Source organism: Pleuronectes platessa, chromosome 23 (assembly GCF_947347685.1).
Source record: "Pleuronectes platessa chromosome 23, fPlePla1.1, whole genome shotgun sequence".
Classification (NCBI taxonomy): Eukaryota; Metazoa; Chordata; class Actinopteri; order Pleuronectiformes; family Pleuronectidae; genus Pleuronectes; species Pleuronectes platessa.
The window spans coordinates 14,773,532-14,795,696 of record NC_070648.1 but is presented as its reverse complement, the minus strand read 5'-3'; the positions used below and the strand labels follow the sequence as shown (position 1 = coordinate 14,795,696).

Below are 22,165 nucleotides of genomic sequence, written 5' to 3'. Positions count from 1 at the left end.
TATTACCTTTTGTTAATTACTTCCAAAGACCTTGTTCAGAGATTATTAGAAAATAACTTTTCTCAACTTGACTCCTGATTTGTATTTAACATGATAGTGATCATGAGTGCATAAAAAACAGCCCACTGGACAAACAAATATCTTCTGTTTTTTTTTATGTCCGATGGACCAACCACATCATGTCAATTTCCTGTATGTGAAAATGTACTTGGCCAATCAAATAATTCAGATTCTGCTGTTACTTCAGTAATATGTTATCCGCAGCTAACGGTGACATGTGGCTAGTTAGTCTAGCTAGTTGGGCCTTTTTTTTATCTCCACTAAATAACTTGACATAAATAGATAACTACTCAATAGGTAGAATAAAATGTAAATAACTGGTAACAAAGGCTCATGAATGACTTATAAATGATATATATATATATATATATATATAGCATTAGTAAGTGATTCATTAGCATTCTTTACATAAATAGTCACAAGTTCTGTCAGCAGATGCGCCATTTGACTGGGATCGGGTGCGTGGGTGTGTACGTTTAAAAGCTTCACCCAACTGATATGATGGCTTTGTGTGTTACAGGAATGCACCAACGACTGCTGCAATGCCAATAATTGCACCTTGAAGGCAGAGGCTCAGTGTGCCCACGGAGTGTGCTGCGAGGGCTGCAAAGTAAGAAACACACACACACACACACACACACACACACACCCAGACGTGCAGGCAGTGTGGCGTAGGAGGGAGCTGAACTGGTATACAGTAGTATCTCAGTATCATTAGTTCACTGTCAGTCATCGTGTCAGTGTGTTGACATACTGTACCCGCAGCGTGTCAGCTCCCATCGCAGCGGGGCTCGTCGTCTTCACATCACACCGACACTCTTCATCTCGTCTCATCTCCCTGTTGAAATGCAAATCCTGACAACCCATTGTAGCACGCAGCCGTGTGCATTTGACTGAGCCAGAGCCTGACAGCCGAGGCAAATACTGGGGATGATATTAACTTCTGTGTGCACAAGGAGAGCTGCAGCTCCACTCCACTGTTTGTTACTGTTATTGTCATTGCGGTATTGTCAATCTTTCAACCCATTTTTTCCCCCTTACGTTTCGTTTGATATTTCATTATACATAAATACACATTTTAGCATATTCACGTCTTGGATGGCTTTCTTCAGTTCTGCTGCTGCTTTAACCCTTTTCAAAATTCTCAGATACCTTAATGAAAACAAAACGTCAGTGACTGTGTGATGGAAAGGTGGAGTTATGTCCCTGGATTTGAGACATATCAAAAACACCATGTCAGTCTCACAAGAGCAAAAGTCCCTTTTCATCCTGTTGACAAGCAGCCAAAACAGACATTACCTAAGATGTAAAGTGGTGTGGGTTGGAGCAATTAAATACACTAGAATTTCAGAAAAAAGTTCTGCAGGTTTGAAGAAAGCAACATGAGTTTGTCACCTGCAAATTAAACGTAGGCAAGGGCCAGGAAAGTTTATTTGTTCAGCACATTTCAACAACTAGGAAATTCAGAGTGGTTTACATAAGTTGTAAAAAGCATTGTGACAAATATTAATAGCAACATGAGAAAATAAAAAAAGAGTAAAGTACAGATTAATAGTAAATTCAATTAAAATAAAAGATGATCTGAAAGAACTCAGAGTTGCAGAGGACCTGCAGCTTCCATGGGAGCTTGTTCCTCAAATGTGGAGCATAGAATTTTGTCTTTTTAAATACAAATAATGCTTTTGCTTCTGTCCTTATATTTCTATTCCTTCTTAGTGTTAAAGTCTGTGTGTGTTTTGTGTTGTATTTGTCTGACTGTCTTTTGCTGTTCCATTGTCCAAAAACACGTACCGGGGCAGTATTAGCCAGTGGGCTGTTATTGAGCCCCCTTTCATCCCACTCTCTCTGCACTGGTATAGAATAGGTTGGCAGGTCTTAGACATAAATATACTATTAGTGTGTGCTCATTTATTAGCTATTAGCTCCACAATTATTTGGGAATATTCCCCATTCAAACCGCTTCAGTTGAAAAACTAAAGGTCTTAAAACAATATTTTCTACGAGCCGATTTTTCACCTCGCATCTTCCTCCCCCACTCCCCCCTTCCCCCCCATTCCCCTTCCTCCCCTCTTGTTCCCTCACTGTGCCAGTTGAAGCAGGCGGGTACCATGTGCCGGGGGCCAGCGGGGGCGTGTGACCTGCCAGAGTACTGCACGGGGGCCTCTCCCTACTGTCCCGCCAACGTCTACCTGCTGGACGGCTCCTCCTGTCAGTACGGCGTCGCCTACTGCTACAACGGCATGTGCCTCACCCACGAACAGCAGTGCCTGCAGCTTTGGGGCTATGGTAATGAAGAGTCAATGCTGGCCCAATGCAGACCGCATACTTAAAGACCCACACTGAATATAATTGTGATAATCATGCCCTCAAATCAGTGTTGAGCCTTTGTAAACATTTAAAAATCAGGTATTTACGAGTGGAGGTTTTGTTTTAGGGTACGTTGCACCAGTGGCCAATATTAGCAATTCAAAGTGCTTTAAACAACAGTGTCACTGCCAGTGTATTTATACTTCAGTGTTTTTCCGAGATGATTACTATAATTAATAGCTCACGCAGTTAAAAAAAAACTCATCAAAGTTTGACATTCTTTGTTCCTTTTCTCTCTCAGCTGATGACAGTCTTTGTACTGAAGCACTGGAGATAAAAGCAACACGATATGACACACATCATCTGCGTCTCCAGCACATAGAGAAAGTACATTCTGTTTGTCTATTATATCATAGACAAATAAACCAATCAGAGTTCCATCTCCAGTGCATCTTACACCTTGGAGTAAATACACCAAAGCAGAAAATTGCATACGTTAAAGAAAATCTGATTTATGAAACCATGTGCACGTACAGCTAAAGGCAGTATTCCCTTTATAAATCAAATTAAATGTTCAATGCAAAACACCTCATGAATCTGAAATGACTCTGAGGATCAATGGGTTTTTATGATGAATCATTACATGGAGCAATGAGTAGAAGAAGAAGAAGAAGAAGAAGCACAACTTGTCTGACACTAAAATCAAGGAGCTGGTGAGTTAGGTGGAGGTGAAGAAAGAAAGATTGTTTGAATAATAAAAAATTATGTGAAGTTACCTAGGAATACATTAAACTAGAAGAGTGCACAGAGCGTGCATCACTCACCAAGACTAATGCCCTAAGGCCACGTCAAAGCAGTGTTTCCCATTATTGTCTAGACAGTAGTGGCCCGCGATATTCTAACATGTCCTGCCACATTGTCATAATACACCAAACGTTTTTTTACTCTTCCCATAATTGCAGAATAGATCTCTATCTTATTATTTGCTCCCTTGCTGATATCTTTACAGCGCTATTTGCAGTACTAATTGCTGTGTGCTCACTTGCAGACATTCAGACCCGTCGTTGAGTTGAGTGGCATGCAAGGCAGTTTTCTCTCTAATGCAAGAAAGTGTCTGTCATTCTTCAGTCTGTACACCTGTCATCTGGAATCTGTTGGACCTGATAAGGACGTCTGTGCACTCCTGCTACACAGCCGTTTATAGATTGGATAGATTCTGTGGGAAATGCTGCAAAGAACATGAAACTAAATTCCTGCATTTACACATTTATTCAGATCTGCATAAAAATAATATATGTTCTTCCCTGACCCATACTGCATCCTCGGTTCAAGCTCTGTAATAAACCGCCCAGGAGTTTTTCCATCATCCTGCTTACTAAGATAGAAAGATAAAATCATTCAAATCATTCAAATGCATGATTTTCTTCTCAAAATATTCCAAATTAATTATTCTTTGCTCTTGACATGTTAGATTCCTCTTCCCCTCTGTGTCGCCCTGATACTCCATCACTCTTTTCAACTGTGGCCCTGTCGTTACCATCTGTCTCAGGTGATGTGACCGGGACAGATGTTCACATCAGGTCTGAACAGAGCCTTAGACGATACCACAGCAATCTCTGTCACTTATCTGTGTCCCCTGAGGTCGGTAAACATTTCCCTGAACCGCCAGTATACTTAAGTTGCTAGAGCTACCATATGCCAATGCATCAGCAAATAAATGGGATGTCAAATAACAATTAGACGTTTTGTGGAAAGTATTGGCTGAGGAGAGTAGCAGCAGATTTATTACACAATAAATTATTATTATTAATTAGTTAAGAAATAGCTACTCGTGTCTCGGTTAGTAGTTTATCAGGAACAACTCCCTCACACCTAGACAATCACTTATACAGGTGATGATACATTTATGTGGTCAGGATTTAGTTTGTGTTATACAGAGATATTTTTGCAATATTTGCTTCACCTTCATTGTGACTGTTTTAGACTGCATTAGTTTAAGTGTTGCTTACAAACTGAGTGGTTGTACATGTAAACACATTATCCAACAGTATGCTTAATCTGTGAGCAAAGCCGAGCTGCCTTTTCTTTCTCCAGGTGATGGATGAGATGAATATTGATCTTTTAATTTGATTCCGGCTCAGCCACCAAACAAGCATAATTCCCGAAATATCTGTCTGTTCCTGAAAATGTCTTCTCTGCGCAGAGGGGTGGCACAGTGAGCATGGTGAGAACCTAATCTCTGCAGTGCACAAGCAGGTCCCTCAGACCTATATTAGCGGTGTCCGTGTCTGTTACCATGAGCTTTGTAAGTCAGGGCGTAACCATCAGTTGTGAAGGTCATTGCTAACACTGTTAGCAGCAGCATTAAAGGAGCCCGAGTCCTGATGCAATGCACTGTCTTTTCAGGAGCTCGGCCCGCCCATGACGCCTGCTTCGAAGACGTCAACGCTGCAGGAAACGCTTTCGGAAACTGTGGGAAAGATGAGCATGGCAACTACATGAAGTGTGCAAAAACGTAAGAGACACATTTACACACAGGAGAAATATGGCCGAAATATAAAAACCTGAAACTGAATTTTATTTAAAAAAAAATCTCTGTCCACAATAAAACACACAAGTAATATTGGGTGAGGCAGGCGTCTGCTCATGTCGGTTATTGGTGCAGTGATGCTAAATTTAGTTGCAAACTAGTAATTAGATGTATCAGTTCTAAGCAGATGTAGAGAAATCAATGTGTAGTTGTTTTTTCTAACGCATCCTCATTACACAAAGCAACAGCTTGCATGTGAGAAGTAAACTGTGATGTTTCTGTTTGCATGTAGACCAGAGGCTCTCACACGGAGGAAGAAGTATGTTTTGCAAAATATCCATTAGTGTTTACTGGGAGTTAGTATCGTCTAATATTTACTTTGTTGTTTCTTTCTTTTAACATTTAACCTTCAGCATTTTTACCATGCAAGGTGTACAGGGCAATGAACAGAGTAAGACAAATGACATGGATCCAGATCCAAAGGAAAACACAGAACTGAAGTTATGAAAAAACAATGTGTGTTAAACATAACCAAACTAAAATGGGGCGAAGCAGACACTGAAAGTAAACCTCTACCAAACGGAGAGACCAGTACTCATAACAGATAACACAGTTAGTGCAAAGTAAGCCCAGAGTTAAATCATAAGTCTCCATGTTCCAAACAAAGGGAATCACCCTCTAAATCCTGAACACACCCACGCTGCCACATGGCTCCCTGGCCAGTCGGCTTCTCCAGCTGCTTTCAGTCTCCAATCCTTGCTTCAAACTTCTACCACCCTAACCCTTCTACATGTGAATTACTGGGAGGGGGCAGGTGGACCCTGGAGAAAGAAGACGGGAACATACATTAACATGCACAGGACACTGAGCCGGAACAGCATCACAGATAAAAGTCTTTGTGTCTGTTGTCCTGTTTCTCTTGTCAGATGTGAGGAGTTTGAACAGGTGATTGGTGAACTGGGTCACGGCTGATGTTTGACATCTGATAGATGTCGTCCACTGCTGTGATGCACGTGATCACGTGATCTGCTGTGATCACGTGATGCTCTGTGACTCTGTAGAGCCGCTCCTTCCTTTTCAAAAAAGGCGCAAGGTGCCGTTTATTTAACCCACAGAGATTTTTCATCAGTGCCTCTTTTACACCAAAATTAGCAGGCACGTTTTTTAAACCTAAAATAAGGTGACTGACTCCGTTGTATAGCCAGTAGAGGAGATTGCCTCTGTGCTGTGCCCCCGGTGAATCATCTTAGACATCACAAATGTGCCGGAAACTGAGAAGCTCTCTCTCACCTCACTGTCATGCCACTGTTGCATTTTGCACAATAAAAAGTAAAAAATGCTGTTAAAGGTTTTTCTCAAGAGTTTAAAAAGGAGATATAGAAGAGGAAGAAGAAATTAGTGCGTTCACCTGGGTGTCATGTTTCCATTGTTGCTGATCGGTACCAGAGTCAATAAAAAAGTGTCTTTACTACAGACTCGGGAGTGATCAATGAGTGTATTTCTCATTCCCATTGCAGTAAGTCTTATGTTAGTGGGAATTGATGGGGTTTTTGACCAGTGGACAAAGAGCCCAACACCCTTTAGTTCTGCAGAGCTTTTCAGTCTCTATCAGCTCGTTGTTTTGGTTTAACAGCCCTCATGTCTACTTTCTGCATCAGTTTCAATGTTCACATCAGCCTTTTGTTCCCCAGTAACAGCGGTTTCCTGTGAAAGAGCTCAGGTGAAGCCACTGTCCACTACCTGCTCTGTCCACTACCTGCTCATCTACAAACAGCAGACACACACAGTCAGAGAGCAGCTGGTGAAACATTTTGCTGCTGAAGAACCAGATATTTCCTCTGCACTGTTGGTGGAGACCAAACATGAGCTAAAATGGAGAGTGAACATTCTACTTAGATACAAAAGGATTATCCAGTGTACACAAGTATAAACTGTTTTATTCTTCTACACAAAATAATAAGATGCAGCTTTGATGAAATGATAATGAAGACACAGATACACTTCACTTCTATAGCCATGTAGTCATCATATGAACATTTGGTTATTTTCAAATCTTACTGCTGTTTGAAAGCACACGTTTTGTTTCATCACACGATCTCCCTCACGTTGCAGAGCCAGGCCCGACATATATCGTCAGCACAGGTCGCTCAGAGACTGTTACCATGGAACTCTGCCAGAGTAAATTAATGGAGCCAAATTAGCGATTTATTTATGTAAATTAGCTCATAGATTAAGGTGGCTGACGGCTGCCTTGTATGATCCACTGCTGCCCTAATCTATTATGAAGTCCCACAGGAGTCATTAGAGTGTTTTCTGGCCAAATTGAGTCACAGTGCTGATAAGAGGATATGTTAATGACTATTTGTCTGTTATTAAGACATGAACAGTCGACACACAGCTGCTATCCGCCCATCATTCTCTGATCCACTTGTTTTCCTCAGGACACACTGATTGTATGTGTGTGTATGTGTGTGTGTGTGTGTGTGTGTGTTTGTGTGTGTTTTAATTTACCAGTTTGAATCTGCATATTAATCAAGAAAATGCTGACAAAAAATTACGTACATGACTCTTGCCCCCCAAAGCCTCACACCTGCATTCTAGGAATGGACAAATGTAGAAATATAGAAAATCAGATTTGTTTAAACAATTCATACGTCTGTCCTCATGTATTTTCTTGTAACAAGGTGTGGATAGTCCATGTGAGGGGAGTTTGCTCCAGGCTTCTCTTCCTGAGGAGGCCCAACCTCTGGTGTGGGTGTGGAAGTGCAGCTTCTCATCTATCATGCAGCAGTAGAGAGCGTGCTGTGCTACAATGCATGGTTTGGCCACTTGATAGTACAATCCAAGGCTCAGATCAACCGACTTAAACACACAGCCATGAAAATGATTAGAGTCCATTAACATCCTAATCTTCAGGCTTCAATTTTTCAACAGACCATAATCAATCATGTCCAAAACAAACCTCTCAGACCCAACTCACGTCCTCCATTATGAAAAGCAGCTCCTCCCCTCAGACCTCAGACAGATGGTACAAGCACCACTGTTTCATACACTCCTTTGTCGTCGTCGTCGTCGTCTCCCCCCCCCCCCCCCCGTCCATTAAAGCCCCTTTCACCTCCAAGGTTGAAATATCTGTATGTTATAGCATTGTTTTTTATTGCACCGTGTGTAAATGTTACCTGTAGATGTCCAAGGCTATCTCATCTTATCTATCTTATCTTATCTTCTAAGCAGTCTGTATTTATATTTCTCTTTTTCTAGTCTTGACGACCACTTCACAGTACAGTTTTGTCATTCACCCATTCACACACACATTCCTGCAGTGCATCTATGTGCAGCACTTTCTCTTATTATACATCGACCATGCACTGCTGGCCCGGCCGTCAAGGGCAATTTGGGGTTCAGTATCACGCCTGAGCTCACTTTGCAGTGGATTTGTGGAGACGGAGATCGAACTGCTGTTATATCTCCTGACCCCCCCCCCCCCCCAAAAAAGGTCACAAATACATTCCCGCCTCACATACAGATGTGTACTTTATCGTATGAAATGTCGGTAGACAATGGCAGCTGGTTGGTCTATGCTAGGTCCCTGCCTGGAGCCTGCTCTGCGTGTGGCCGTACAGTGTATGTGTGTGATTCCCCTTGATGACGTACTTGTTAATGGTGTCTCTCCGCCTCCAAACACAAACGTTGGCTTCATAAATCAGTCCCCCTGGAAACATGCGCACATGGGTATGCCTCATATCCTGCTCTCCTCACGCTTGCATTCAATCATATATGGTCAATGCAAATCCCCCAATGGATGTTGACGTCTACAATGACCCTGACTGAGTCATGGCATCAAGCAAGAAGCACAACCTTTCTGACGCTGACATGAAGGTGCCTGTGAGTCACTCATAATGTTATTTGCAACAGCAGTGGCATCGCTAGAATATAAAGAAAAGGGGCTGCGCGGTAACACGTTGCTGCTGCGGTTAATGCAGCGACTGAGATAGAAAGGACAGGGCCTGACATAAAAAAAAGTAGTCCGATTTAAAGTTGAAGCCAGAAAGAAAATGTATATATATTGATTGCTCATCTGACCACTGAGAGACAGCTGTTGTTGCTATCTGTCACATTGTGTTGTGTTAGTTACCTGGTGATGCCTTTAAATGCAGAAGTATACATTTGCCTTAAGAGCCGTGAATTCCATTTACAGCCCACACATTTTATCTGTTTGTTTTTTAATGGTGCTCTGGGGTTCCGACATATTTAAAGCCTTTCTCCTCATCATCATTTCCCTCATGTTAGAATAAAGTCAACCGTCAATTCACATCCACTCAAAAATAATCATTGATATTCTTACTGAAGACCCAGAAATGCTGGAGTCGGTGTCCCTGCTGACTTATTCACACACACCAGATTTATCTGTCTTGTTATCGCTGCAGATTACCTCAGGGTGAGGGCCAACCCAAATATCCCTGAGTCACCGTGGCCATTATATCAGCTCCAACCAGTGTGACCATTCCCCTCTGACCTCCCTCATCAGCAAGATGTTTACGTCCACAGAGCTGCAGCTCACTGGATGTTCTTTTTTATTTTTAGCTCCATTCTTAATAAAAGGTCTGTTGCGATCTCAGGAGATCAGCAGGTTCAGCAACACTCAAACCAGCCAACAATCACACACCATAGTCCAAACCACTGAGATCATATTTTTCATCACTGTGATGTTTAAAGTGAATAAGCTCCTGACCTATAACTGCAAGATGTGACTGACTGGATAATTACCCCGAAGAGCAGGATGGTATATTTGTTGTACATTTACGTTTTAATTAGTAATCAGGGAGAAGTTTTCCTCTACTTTACATTCTTCGGTGGATCCACCATATTGATCAAAATAAAACAAGACAAATTATCTTTTCTGGCTGAGCCTGAAGTGGTGGCACAGGGCTCATGACAAAAAGATCACCTCTCAGCTGTTCTTAGAGCAGCAGCATCAATTACAGGACTCTGGGACTGAGACACTAATCCAGGCTATATACCGGATCTCCATCACACAAACCATCACACATCTGATTGTGTAGACTGACACTGTATGTCCATGTAACAGGTACCATACTGGTAACACATACTGGTTCATCTGGAAGGATTTACATGTTTGTTGATTACACTACAACAGACTGATGTGTTACTGTGTCAGTTAGTGCGGGTCGTCATATATCAGAAGGTTGGCAGATGGAACTCAGTTTCCCCCATGTGCTCCACATAGATACACTTTCAGAATGTGTGTGTGTGTGTGACCGTTCAAACTGTACTATAAAGAGCTATGAGTGGCCATGAATTCTATATATAAACGCTATATAAATACAGATCATTGTCTGACCAACAACATTTAATCATGTTCGATGTAGTTTTTTTAACAATTTAAATGTTACACTCACTGCAAGTCACGAGCATGAGGAATGACACTATCACACCTGGTTCACAGCAATCAATACGCTTTGCACACTAATTGAATAAATACATTTAATGTTGCAAGCGTGATTCTTTCACTGCAAACAATGAACAAACATATCACATCTTAAATCCCAGCCTGACTGTCTGGCTGGGATTTACAAGACCAAGGTAATTGGTTAGTGGGGGAAGCAAACAACAGAATAACAAACAAACAGAACTAGAGAAAAGAAAAGATTACTAATCCGCCCCAAAGTCAATACCAACATCTGTTCAACAAACTCTAAAAAGGGTATTGACTTGCTCCCGGCTCACTTGCCAGGGCGGACTAGACAAAGGAAGTTTCCCCCAAAAAATCAAACAAGCAAATAGAATAATCCGATGGCAAGAGCAGCTAATGGAGCACTGATGCTCTGCAGGGAAACAAATCATAGTAATCTTAAAGACACTTTCACAAATATAAAATCCCTTCTGCCTAAATGCTAAAAACGAAATAACTAATATCACTTGTTATTACAGAAGGCTACATGTGGTACTATACTGCAGCAGAAACCCACTGTGTTATTTTATAATGTCAACTAGTCAGAGTAGCGGATTTCTGGTGGGCTCTCTGCTTTCTGGTTTCAACTCTTCACCTCTCCAACCTCTCATCAGCGATCCATGATTGTTATTAATGATGGTCATTATCAATGGCAAAGTCAGTGTCTGCAAAAAAGTCAAGTGAGGTTTATTTATGAAGCACAATTCAAAACAGCCAGAGACAAAGCTCAGCTCCGGTGGGCTCTGACCTGTTGATACATATTGATAAAGATGTCGCTATGATGACAGATATGACTGAAGCAGAGCAGAGATGCTCGACTGGCTCGCCATCCAAGAGTAAAGTATTTCTTTGTGTGTTTTTATCTCCGTCCAGCGATGCCAAGTGCGGCAAGATTCAGTGCCACAGTGCTGCCAAGAAGCCCAAAGGTACCAACGCTGTTTCCATCGACACCACCATCAGGACAGATGGCATCGAGGTGAAGTGCCGAGGGACCTACGTCTACAGCACCCAGGATGGCCAAGGCGACCTGCCTGACCCCGGCCTTGTCATGACCGGCACCAAGTGTGGAGAGGGCAAGGTTTGTTCACAATGGGTTGGGTTACGGGGGGCGGGGGCCAAAAGGTCGGTCAATGAAGTGATGAAGATGATGAAGTTGCAAACTAATTTTATTCTTATTATCCAACACTCAATTGGAACTTTAAATCAAGTTTTCTAAGGGAACGAGGAGTCAATAAGGAGTTTCCATTAGGTTAACAGGGTTTTTGATCAGCACCAACACTTGGCTCAACACTTGTATCTGGCCACCTGCCGAGAACAGGCCCCCTCCGCCCCATACTCTGATCTGAGCTGCAGTAGAGCTGTGAGCAGGGAGGAGGAATCTGACTGCACTAACAAATGTCAATCACACAGGACTTAAAGCTGTGTTCTCAGTCCAGGAAACAACATGCCAGAGCAGTGTCTCCACCCTCCTGTCAGAATATTAATGTACTTCACTTGGGTTATCTCTTCTTTTACTGTGGTACTGTTTGTAGGGGTTACATATCTCAAGTGATGGGATATAGTGTGTTTAGCTATGTGATATGAACTGTAGCTGCTGTTTCAGTTCAGGGTGCCAGATTATCTGGGAAGTAACAAAACAAACTTATAATTTGCAGCATGCAGCCCTGTAACTTTTTTCGGTTACAGTTAAAAATATTGAGAGCTGAACATGATTCATGAGGATTTACTTTAAAAAAAGAAAGTTATCCTCAAACCGCACTGCAGCATCCTGCATGAAAACGTTGTCTCTTTACTAAAACAACTTTGGAAGGTTAACTCAAACGGATAAGGATGTGCGGAAAAATCTTCATCTATACCTTCAAAAGGACATCTTATTAATATTCTCACGTGAAGTCCAATTTATACAAAAGTAAGTGTCAATGGGAGAAGGCCTTTGATGTGTCAGGTGCTTGTTTGAAACCCGTTTTCAATCCAGTTGCTGTATTGAGTGTAACTCTCAAGTAAATCCACCTACAGAAACACACAAAAACCATACAAAATAAAGCTGAATTATGCATGTGAGATTCATATAAATATATGAAAATGCACACACACCGAGTGATATCTGCACTCCCCTTTTTTTTCCAACAGTAAATTATATTTCTCTGTCTATATTGCTTTGCCTCTGCAGCATATTCCAGCCACTTGAATTCCATCTCAGCTATTGTGCGGGCAGAACTGAATAGTGCAGCATGAGTAATATATTATAAATAGGCAGCAGAGAATATTGTCTGCCATCCAGGCAGATGAATTTTGAGTCATCATATTGAACTGGCCTTTTGTCAGCCATAAATGCACAAAACTGCCGCTTCTAATAACCCAGTCGCACAATCACCTACACTAAATTGATTCCCCTGCTAACAATCGTAAGAACAGGCTCAGCAGGACATACAGTACCAACTAATATTAGCGGTAACACACAGTGATGGAGTGCTAAAGAAAAAAAGTGCTCGACTATGACCTGCAGTAGCACGAGAACAGACACGTGCTGCTCCTGAAGAGTCGTGCTGTTTTGTACATAGTGTAAAAGATTGTTTCAGTCAGGAGAGACTTATAGAACAAATTCGACTGATACATGATTTATTGTGAAATATACTTTGGAGTTTTGACCCCAGCAGGAAGTAGAACACAATGGGACATTACCTTGCATTACATTACATTTCATTTAGCTGATGCTTTTATCCAAAGCGACTTACTATAAGTGCATTCAACCATGAGGGTACAAACAACAAGAATCAAGAAAGGACAATTTCTTCTAGAAAGCCAAACTACAAAGTGCTATTTAAGTATCATTTAACTCGCAGTGAGGGGGCAACAAGCCGATTGGCAGATGCAGAGCGAAGTGAACGGGCTGGGGTGTAACATTTGACCATGTCCTGGATGTAGACTGGACCTGATCCGTTCGCAGCACGGTAAGCAAGAACCAATGTTTCGAAACGGATATGGGCAGCCACTGGTAACCAGTGAAGGGAGTGGAGGAGCGGAGTAGTGTGAGGACAATGCATCAGGAGGACAATGCATCAGGAGCTTTTGATCTGAACTGGTGGTGATGATGAAGGATAGAGCAGACTGGAATCTTCGATGAGGGGCTTCAGGAGGATGATTTGAGCAGATGACCATGTATCCAGAACTGAGGTAGTGCTGAACTGACAGCTGAATGAGGGCAGAGAGAGGACATTTTAAACTCTGACAGCTTTTAAGGGTGATTGGCTCAAGTTGAGCTTGTCAAGTTGTAATTGGATAGAAAGAAGATGAGCTGGTGGAGCCTAGGTATCGCTGAAACTATGCATGTGACTGTGTGAGCAACTTAGGAGGAAGAAAACAGTCTCCCTGATGGTGCACTTTTCTACCATTGCCACTGTGACCTTTCAGGAGGTCTATGAAGTTAAGTTTGGTGTTTTTCTCCAAGTTTCAAACCTTATCCAGATTATATTGTCTTTGAATGTTGACAGCCAATCATTTTTAATTGATTATTTCTTCGTATGATGTAGAGTGGTGTGAAAAAACTCCAAAACCTCAAATTCCTCTGTGAAAGAAACAGTTGGGAATTTTAAGAAACGCACTCATTAGTTTTCTTCATAAAAATTAGATAGGACATTCTAATTTAAACGTCATTTAATCTCAAATACAGCAGCTATCAGCTTTTCAGTATAAAGATATAGTGGGGTAAATACTTCTGTGTGTGTTGTGTGTGTTGTGATCTGAGCTTCATTTTATTTTATTGGTGCAGGCATGTTACCATGTTAGTGCATTTGTGCGTCAATGTTAGTGCAGGTGACGCCCTCCCTGTGAAACCAGTTTGGCCCTGTCCAAAGTTAGATGTCAGACTGCAGAACAACATTCAGGTGAAAGAAGCCCTCTACTGAAGAGACTAGTTTTTTTTATTTAAACAGCTCAGACAAAAGCTCCTTCGACACTAGACGAGAACCCACATCCAATGTTCATGTAACATCAGTTAGACTAACATCGTGTGAATCAGCTTTATTCCCCGGTCAGATGGCTCTGCAGTAGTCTCGGTTGTAAACATAAAATTAGTCTATGGGCAGGATACGGCGTAGCTATGCAATGATGCCAGCCATACTCAGCAACTTCTATTGTCTGCATAGGCCCACGGAGAATGTGCAGATCCCTGGGTCGCTGACTGCAGTCCTTATATACGTTTTAAAGACCTGTCTTCAACACATCCTCATTATCTTCATCAACCGAAATGTTTCACACAGAGGGAGGGAGAAGAATCATTTGCTTTGGTCCAAGATGCTTGTGCTAGTTCACCATCTAGTAGCAGTAAATGTCTTACATATTAATGGAGCCTAACAGTGAGTGCCCATTTTTTGAACGGCTCTTGTTCCGGTGGTAAATTAAAGATAAAACATTCAGATTCAAAAACTATACTGGAGAATGGAAAAAGGCAAAGGTACAAAACTGTGTACATCATTATTTTAAGAGTGAAGGAAATATCACCCCATAAAAACGTTCCAGCATCTTCAAGCGCTTCTTCTGTAATTTAACCTTGTTCTCAATATAGTGTTCGTCATATATTGTAGCTTGTGTCTTGTCTGTTTGTATAGAGTGTTTCATATGTAAAGTGTTAAGCTACCTTGTAAGTCTTGTCATTAATACTTGCCCTGACGGAACCCACAAGCTGGCCCTCACTAACTCTCCAATACGTGAACTCAGTTGTCCTTTGGCCTTTTTCCCTCATCCCTAAAAGCTATAGATTTTCTAGAAACTTGAAAAAGGGTATTGACTTGAAGGCAGATGAAATGTAGATCTGTGTTTGACTGTGATCACTCTTGACAGAATTTGGATTTTCAACTCAAATCTGTGTTTTCAACTCCTCCATCACCTCCTCCCCAAACAGCAGGAACTGACAAAACAACAGACTTCAGCTCTTTTGTACCTTTTTAATGCCTTTCATCCTAGATTAGTGTCAGTGACTAAAACTAATGACTCTACTCCTGCCTATTCCCAAATGATCTATCCTTACACTGTAGGATAGATGACTGACAAAGCTCAGAATAAAATGACACATCATACCACTGCTACTGTTAAAATTAAAATGTTATTCAAATAAGAGACGTATTTGGTTATAGCAGCTCAATAAAGCATCATTACAATTTTTGAATTCCTATTTCTGATTTAAATTTAGTGTAAATTTAGAATTCTGATCTAAAACAGGATTCTCATGCTGCTTGCCCAATCTCCCCAGGCAGCCAGGTTGTTCCAAAGCCCAAGGGCACTGGCAGCATGCCGATCAAAGCCTGTGTGGTTGTTTGTGTCTGTTTGTGTGTTAGTGTGTATGTGTGTGTTTGTGTACTGTAATCTTTATAACAGTATGTGATCATTCTGCTTGTGTTGCCACAGGTGTGCAGAGACCGCCAGTGCCAAGATGCCTCTTTCGCCGAGCTGGAGACATGCATCGCACGCTGTCATGGCAATGGGGTATTCACACATATACACACACATGCACACACAGACACACACTCGCAAGCACACCGAGTCATGCAGCTGACTCTACTCACTTAGCTGCTGGGCAAGGCTCCCTAATCTTATTGTCACACTGTGTCCTTGGGCAAAGGTAGCGCTCTGCAGCTCTGTCGCCAAGTCTGTCGAGAAAGGCAGGAAAATAGATGGCTGGAATACAACAGCAAATGAAATGATGAACTATTTAATGGAGCAGTACAAGCAAGCCTGAGGCAGATAAGGAGGAATCATACATAGTTTATGAGTCAGTAACCAAGCTCTGGAGTGTTTGGGACTCAAACACCTGTCACTTCAAGATTCAAGATTCAAGATTCAAGATTTTTTATTATGAAATGCACAACAATAACATTAAGCAGTCGCTGGCAGTGAAATGCTTGGGTCACAGGCTCTCTTCTAGCAATGCTCAAGTAATAACAGCCTAAAAAATAGAAATAGAAATAATATAAAATAGAATAAAATAGAATATCAAAATTTAAAATAGAAAATAAAGTATATATATATAAATATATATAAAAACAACTGAAGAGAAAATAAAACCACAATAGTGCAATTTGTGCAATGGTGCAAATATGCAAATATGTCACTGTGCTGGTCTGGTGGAGTTATTGCAGTTCAGAGGAGTTTAAAAGTCTTATGGCCTGGGGGATGAAACTGTCTCTGAGCCTGGTGGTGCGGGCCCGGATGCTGCGGTACCGTCGGCCAGACGGCAGCAGGCGAAAATGTTTATAGCTGGGGTGAAAGGGGTCTTTAATAATCTGGCTGCTCTTCTTCCTGCACCGCTTGGTGTAGAGGTCCTCCATGGATGGTAGCACCGTCTTGGTGATGTGCTGGGTAGACTTCACCACCCGCTGTAGAGCCTTAAGGCTCAGGGCAGTGCAGCTGCCATACCAGGCGATGATGCAGCTAGTCAGGATGCTCTCTATGGTGCACCTGAAGAAATTGCAGAGAATCCTGGAGTCCATGTGGAGCCTCCGCAGCCTGCGGAGGAAGAAGAGTCGCTGCCTGGCCGTCTTCCTGAGGGAGTCTATGTGATGGGTCCAGGTCAGGTCATCAGTGATGTGGACCCTGAGGAACTTGAAGACAAGATGGGGATGTAGATTGGAGTTGTTTGTCAGTCAACTCCGAAGTTGACCTCTGAAGGTGCTATCTAAAGTAGGGAATGTGGGCATCGATCTGGTGTTGACCCACTGAATGATTTTTCAAAGGAAATCCATTAAATACGAGTTTCTGCATAATGCTATAGTTATTTTCCATCAGTCCGTGAAGCTAGCTCCAAGCAAGATGCAAATTATCTCAGTGAATTTGTGCAGGAGGAGCAGGTGCAGAGCATGAAAACTTGAATGTGGACAGATGTGCACACACCACTGTGAAGTGTATCCCATCCTTACTCGCTGACGCCAAATGAAACCCAGAAAGTGATATGGTCACTGATGGGAAATTCCACCTCTATAGAGAGAGTGAGATGTCCTCCATTTCCAATAAGATACAAACTGTCTCCTGGGAGCAGTCAGTGAGCCGTCCACCCAGATGGAACTGGACTTTTCATTTTTACAACTCTGGCCTCTGTCGTGCCTTCAACATCGTCTAGGATAACCACTGCAGGCAAAGTTTATTGTCGCCGGCTGATGTCACATCAGAAAATATCATCAATGAAACCTCAGCGTCACTTTGCTTCACTTTGCTACGAAGCATGCTAACTATGCTAGCAAGCAGTCAACGCAAGAACGGGCGGCTACGGCTCAGAGTTTGGTGGCTAATTTACAGACTCAGCAAAAAAAAATCACCGACAAACTGCGATTCAAGAGTCAACTACCAAGGCAAGTTTTTTGGTGGCATTCGAAATAGCAATCTCCGAAGGCGAATTTTTGTTAAATTGCCTTGCAAATAAATGCTTTGCAACTTGTTAAAGGCCAAATCCTTTCATGTAATGATTTTTCCATGTCATTTATATTAGTTCACAAAAACACTCCATCCATCTGGTCCTGGCCCAGCCCCTCTGTCAAATGTTAGAACCCATTGCCGCCCGCGAGTCAAAAAGTTTGCCCACCCCTGGTCTAGAGGCTTTATCTCTATTGTGCTGAAGTTGGCACTGCACTTTAAGCGCTTAGAAATCAGCCTTTCCCAAAAAGGTAATGAGTGGCTTTCCTGCTGTGTGCTTATTTGCTAGCATAACTGAATGACTCCCAAACTTAACCTGTGACACTAACATCCACTATCAATCAACAATATGTAGTGATTACGAGGAAAGAACCATACTCCACATGGACCTCTGTAGCTCAGCCAGAGTGACACACGGGGTCTCTGTCCCCTCCTTCTCCTTCTGACTGCTCAGTTTGAGCAGGCGGCCAGCTCGAGGAACAGCCCTGGTGGTCCACATTTCTTCCATCTAAGAATTATGGAGGCCATTGTCACTCTTGGGAACCTTCAATGCAGCAAAAATATATTTTTTGTATCAATATATAAATCTATATCAATGGCTCACCTGTGCTAAATTTCAAGTGTCATAGCCAAAGGGTCTGAAAACATAAGTCTCTATCATTTGGATGATTCCGTTTCCCCAATGAAATACGTTTGCAGATGATTCAAACATTTAGTTGTCAGTAAGGGTGTTGAGTTTAGATTGATTTATTACTTCAATGATATCATAAGTATACTACATAACATGTAAAGGTGAAGGTATTTAAATACTGTCTGAATGCATTGTAAATATAAAATTACCAGAAAGGTTAACATACATTTCAATGTGTGGATAAAAAAAGAAAACTCTTACTTGGAACCAACTGTATCCAAGTGTATCTGACAATAGCTGCAAAGATGTATCAAATTCAATGATGTCATTTTAATTTTAGACAGCACTTTGAAAAGGGCAGATTCTTCCCTGAAAACTCTGATTTATTTTGTCATCTTGCTGTATATTGCCCCACCAGGCTGAGAAAAGAAAACAGCAGTGTAATGCAATATGGCAGTTGCCATTATTGTTCCACCAGTGTGGCTTTTTAATACATAGGGGGTTCCAGACCTAAGATGCTGACATGCTGACAGTTGAAATTTTCGTCTGCCCTGAAAAAATTAAACCTGCATTATACCCTGTCAGAATTCAACAGTCGACAGTTTTCCTTTCAGTCCTCTGTGGCTCTCCTTTGTGATATGTGCAAGCCAGCCTGAGATACAAATGGGAGCTGTTAGTTTCCACTTTCAGGTTGTACCACAAAACATTATCAGTATCATAATTCTGTGATGTGGATCAATCCATGTGCATTTGTGTCATCAGAGCAAAAATAAAAATAAAAGTCAAGATATCTCAGTACAGCAGAAATCAGTACCTCAGTCATGTAATCTCTGTTTGCAGTCAATATCTCCTTAAATGCACTACTTTCATGTTAGTGTGCAGGTTGCTGTTTGACAGCAGAGGCACAGAAAAAACATGATAACTTGTGCTTAAATTTGCGCTGATAACTGCAGCTTACAAGCTGAGGTCTGATACTATTGTGTTAGCGGTGGTGTTGCAAAACAAGATCTAGGCGACTCCGCATCTGAACTAACAGGTGTTAATCTTTGTGCTACAGCTGATGAGCTAATTATCCATGTACCCTGCAACCTGACTGTGCACTCGTTCAACAAGCAAGACGTGCGTCCATGTTGACGGCGAAGAAATGTTCAGAGTGTGTCACTGATGGTGTGTCTGACTCCCACATGACAGGCTCAGTGGGAGGGCAGGTGGGAGAGCAGCTGAGGTGAAAAGGCATCTGAGGTTATTGTGGACTGATCTGGAAGGAGCGAATAAACTCTGCGGTGTGCCGCCACTGGAAGCCGGATTCAGGCAGGGAGGAGTCAGCCTCTAGGGTTGCAAAGGGGCGGAAACTTTCCGGTAAATTTCCGGAAACTTTCCGGACACTTTCCATGGGAATATTCAGCTCGGGAATTTGGGGAATTTTGAAAAAAAAAAAATTATACGCAAATTAAACGCTCAGCAATAAAAACATCATTCAAAACTCCATCTTAAAGATGTATGGAATGCAGCACATGCTGCATGTTGAATTTCAACCCTGCACTGTGCATTTCTCCATCACATGCACAGATAATTCCCAGCATCCTGCACACTACAGCAGGGCTATTGAGGCCTGCTGTAGTGTGCAGGACTAGTCAGGTAAGTTTCGATGATATTACTGGGGAAAATATATTAACATGCTAATTGAGGAAGGGCTCATCTGTCCATCTAGCCTCTTTCTATTCATTTATCCATCAATTGTAAACTATTTTTAAAGACTATTCCAATTGTTTGGCCAACTATTTATATCTCTGACATTGCATTAGTGTTTTTTACAAGCTTTTTTCTCATCTTATTCTAGAGAACAATGCCACGTGCACTATCTCATGTGTGGAGACATTTTACCCCAGCCAATGTAGAAGGAAAGGCTGTGTACATTGCAAATACAATGCAAAGACCGATGATAAGAATGACACAAAGATGCAGAAGCATACAGTCAAGTGCCCAAAGTTTCCTCAGGGCTCAAATCAGCCTATGACAAAACAAATGTTTATATTTATGTCTGTATATGACAAGGTAAATACAGTTAGTATAAATTACCCACAAAATTTCCCGTTAATTCCTGTTAATTCCCGTATATTTTCATATATTTCCGTATATTCCCGTATATTCCGGTTATTTCCCATGGAAAGTTTCCAACTTTGAATATTCCCAGAATTTGTCAACCCTATCAGCCTCACAGGTCAAGCGAGCTTCAGTGAAGAGCTTCATCTATATTCGATCTTCAGAGTGGCTGAGTGAATAAGTCAGACCACATCAAGCAGGACTGAGTGAATTATCCAGCTTATCATGCCATCTAGCCGGCAAAAGCTGTAGCTCCAGGTATTAAGATTTAAGGGTGTCCCTTTGTCTGTCCATCCATCATCTCTCTGCGAGGTCATAAGAACACCTTGAGTGAATTTCCTCAAATTAGACTCAAATGTCGACTTCGAGTCGATGTGATGGTCAAAGGTTAAGGTCACTGTGACCCTATGCTCCTGTCCTATTCATGTCAAATATATATCTATTTGGCAAAAATAACTGTGGGACTCGAGTAAGAATTGTAGAATTTCCCATGTACTACATTAGGAACGGACTCGCCAATCACCAGACAGTGGATGTCTTAGGATTTGAAATATTATGAGCAAGAAGAAGATATAGCCTCTCTTCCTTTAATCCCTTCTCTTTACCTTGTTGTTTTGTGTTGTTTGTCCCTTTTGTTCACTTCTCTCTCTTTAACAGTGATGAAAAATGGAAATGGCTTTAAGTCAGGATTATTCTAAATAGACTGCTTTCCCTTCCTTCCAGTTTAGGGTCTCCTCCTGTGTTGAGTGTGTTTTTTGTATTTTTATCATTTATCATTATTATTTGATTCATTCATTTACTGATCCTCAGGCAATTTTTAGTGATTGGATCTGCACGCAAATAAAAATGAACATCGCCGGTTCTGAGAGCACTGCTGGTCTGCATCTTTTCAAAAAGGAATACAGCAGATTTTTTTACTATAGCAGCTTAAAACACATTAGAGCACCTGGAGACTTCGCCGACTGAAGGATATGTTATTTATCACTGAAGGCGTGTTTTAATCCAGGTGGCTTTTCATTTCATGCAGCTTTTTATCTTTATTGGATTTATAAATGCCTTTTGAAAATAAGCCCTTAAAAAACAGCACAAGAACCTGAACCTGCATCTGAAATAAAGGGGAGCCCTTCATGTCGACTGAGTGCTTATGGGGTATATAGGCATGTTAATCACCGATAGGATAATTACATCTCGGTGTAATTGGAGCATGGCGGTATTTTCTCCTCCATTTAGAGGTGGTGAATTACACAAGATGTCTGGAGATATTAATCACGTTTAAAAGCTAATCTCTGGGTAAATGTTCAAGTTAGTCAATTAAAAACTCTTAAATGCTGCCAAATGTAGTGAAGTGAGAGGGACATTTTTCTGGTTAAACCGGGTCCTGAAGGAGCCTGTCTGTTACTGTTCGTTATTCAGAGGTCTGTTTTTTTTTTTTTATATAGTCTCAGCACAAAACTGATTGTGTTACTTTCTGTGATAAGAAGTTGTGTCTGTAGCTTGACACGTCGGATGCATTTATATACTACAATACCCATGAGCCTCCGCCACCCTTGCCATGGTGGAAAAAGTCAGTGAATGAGAGTGGTTGTGAATTCAGAACGGTCTGTTGTTAAAAATTGCACCATAGTACCTGAAATGCCCCCCCCCCCCCCAAAAAAAAAAA

At 41.6% G+C, this 22,165-nt stretch overlaps 1 protein-coding gene across 1 annotated transcript in view; it reads left to right on the top strand.

Annotated features, from left to right (window-relative positions):
- The window catches only part of adam19a (ADAM metallopeptidase domain 19a), a 195,901-nt gene that overhangs the window by 157,658 nt on the left and 16,078 nt on the right, over nucleotides 1-22,165 (top strand). Inside the window, exons 13-17 of the mRNA XM_053416049.1 lie at nucleotides 581-670; nucleotides 2,151-2,346; nucleotides 4,774-4,882; nucleotides 11,244-11,448; nucleotides 15,774-15,851. Coding sequence (XP_053272024.1) covers nucleotides 581-670; nucleotides 2,151-2,346; nucleotides 4,774-4,882; nucleotides 11,244-11,448; nucleotides 15,774-15,851 — 678 coding nt within the window. The remainder of the gene's footprint in view (nucleotides 1-580; nucleotides 671-2,150; nucleotides 2,347-4,773; nucleotides 4,883-11,243; nucleotides 11,449-15,773; nucleotides 15,852-22,165) is intronic.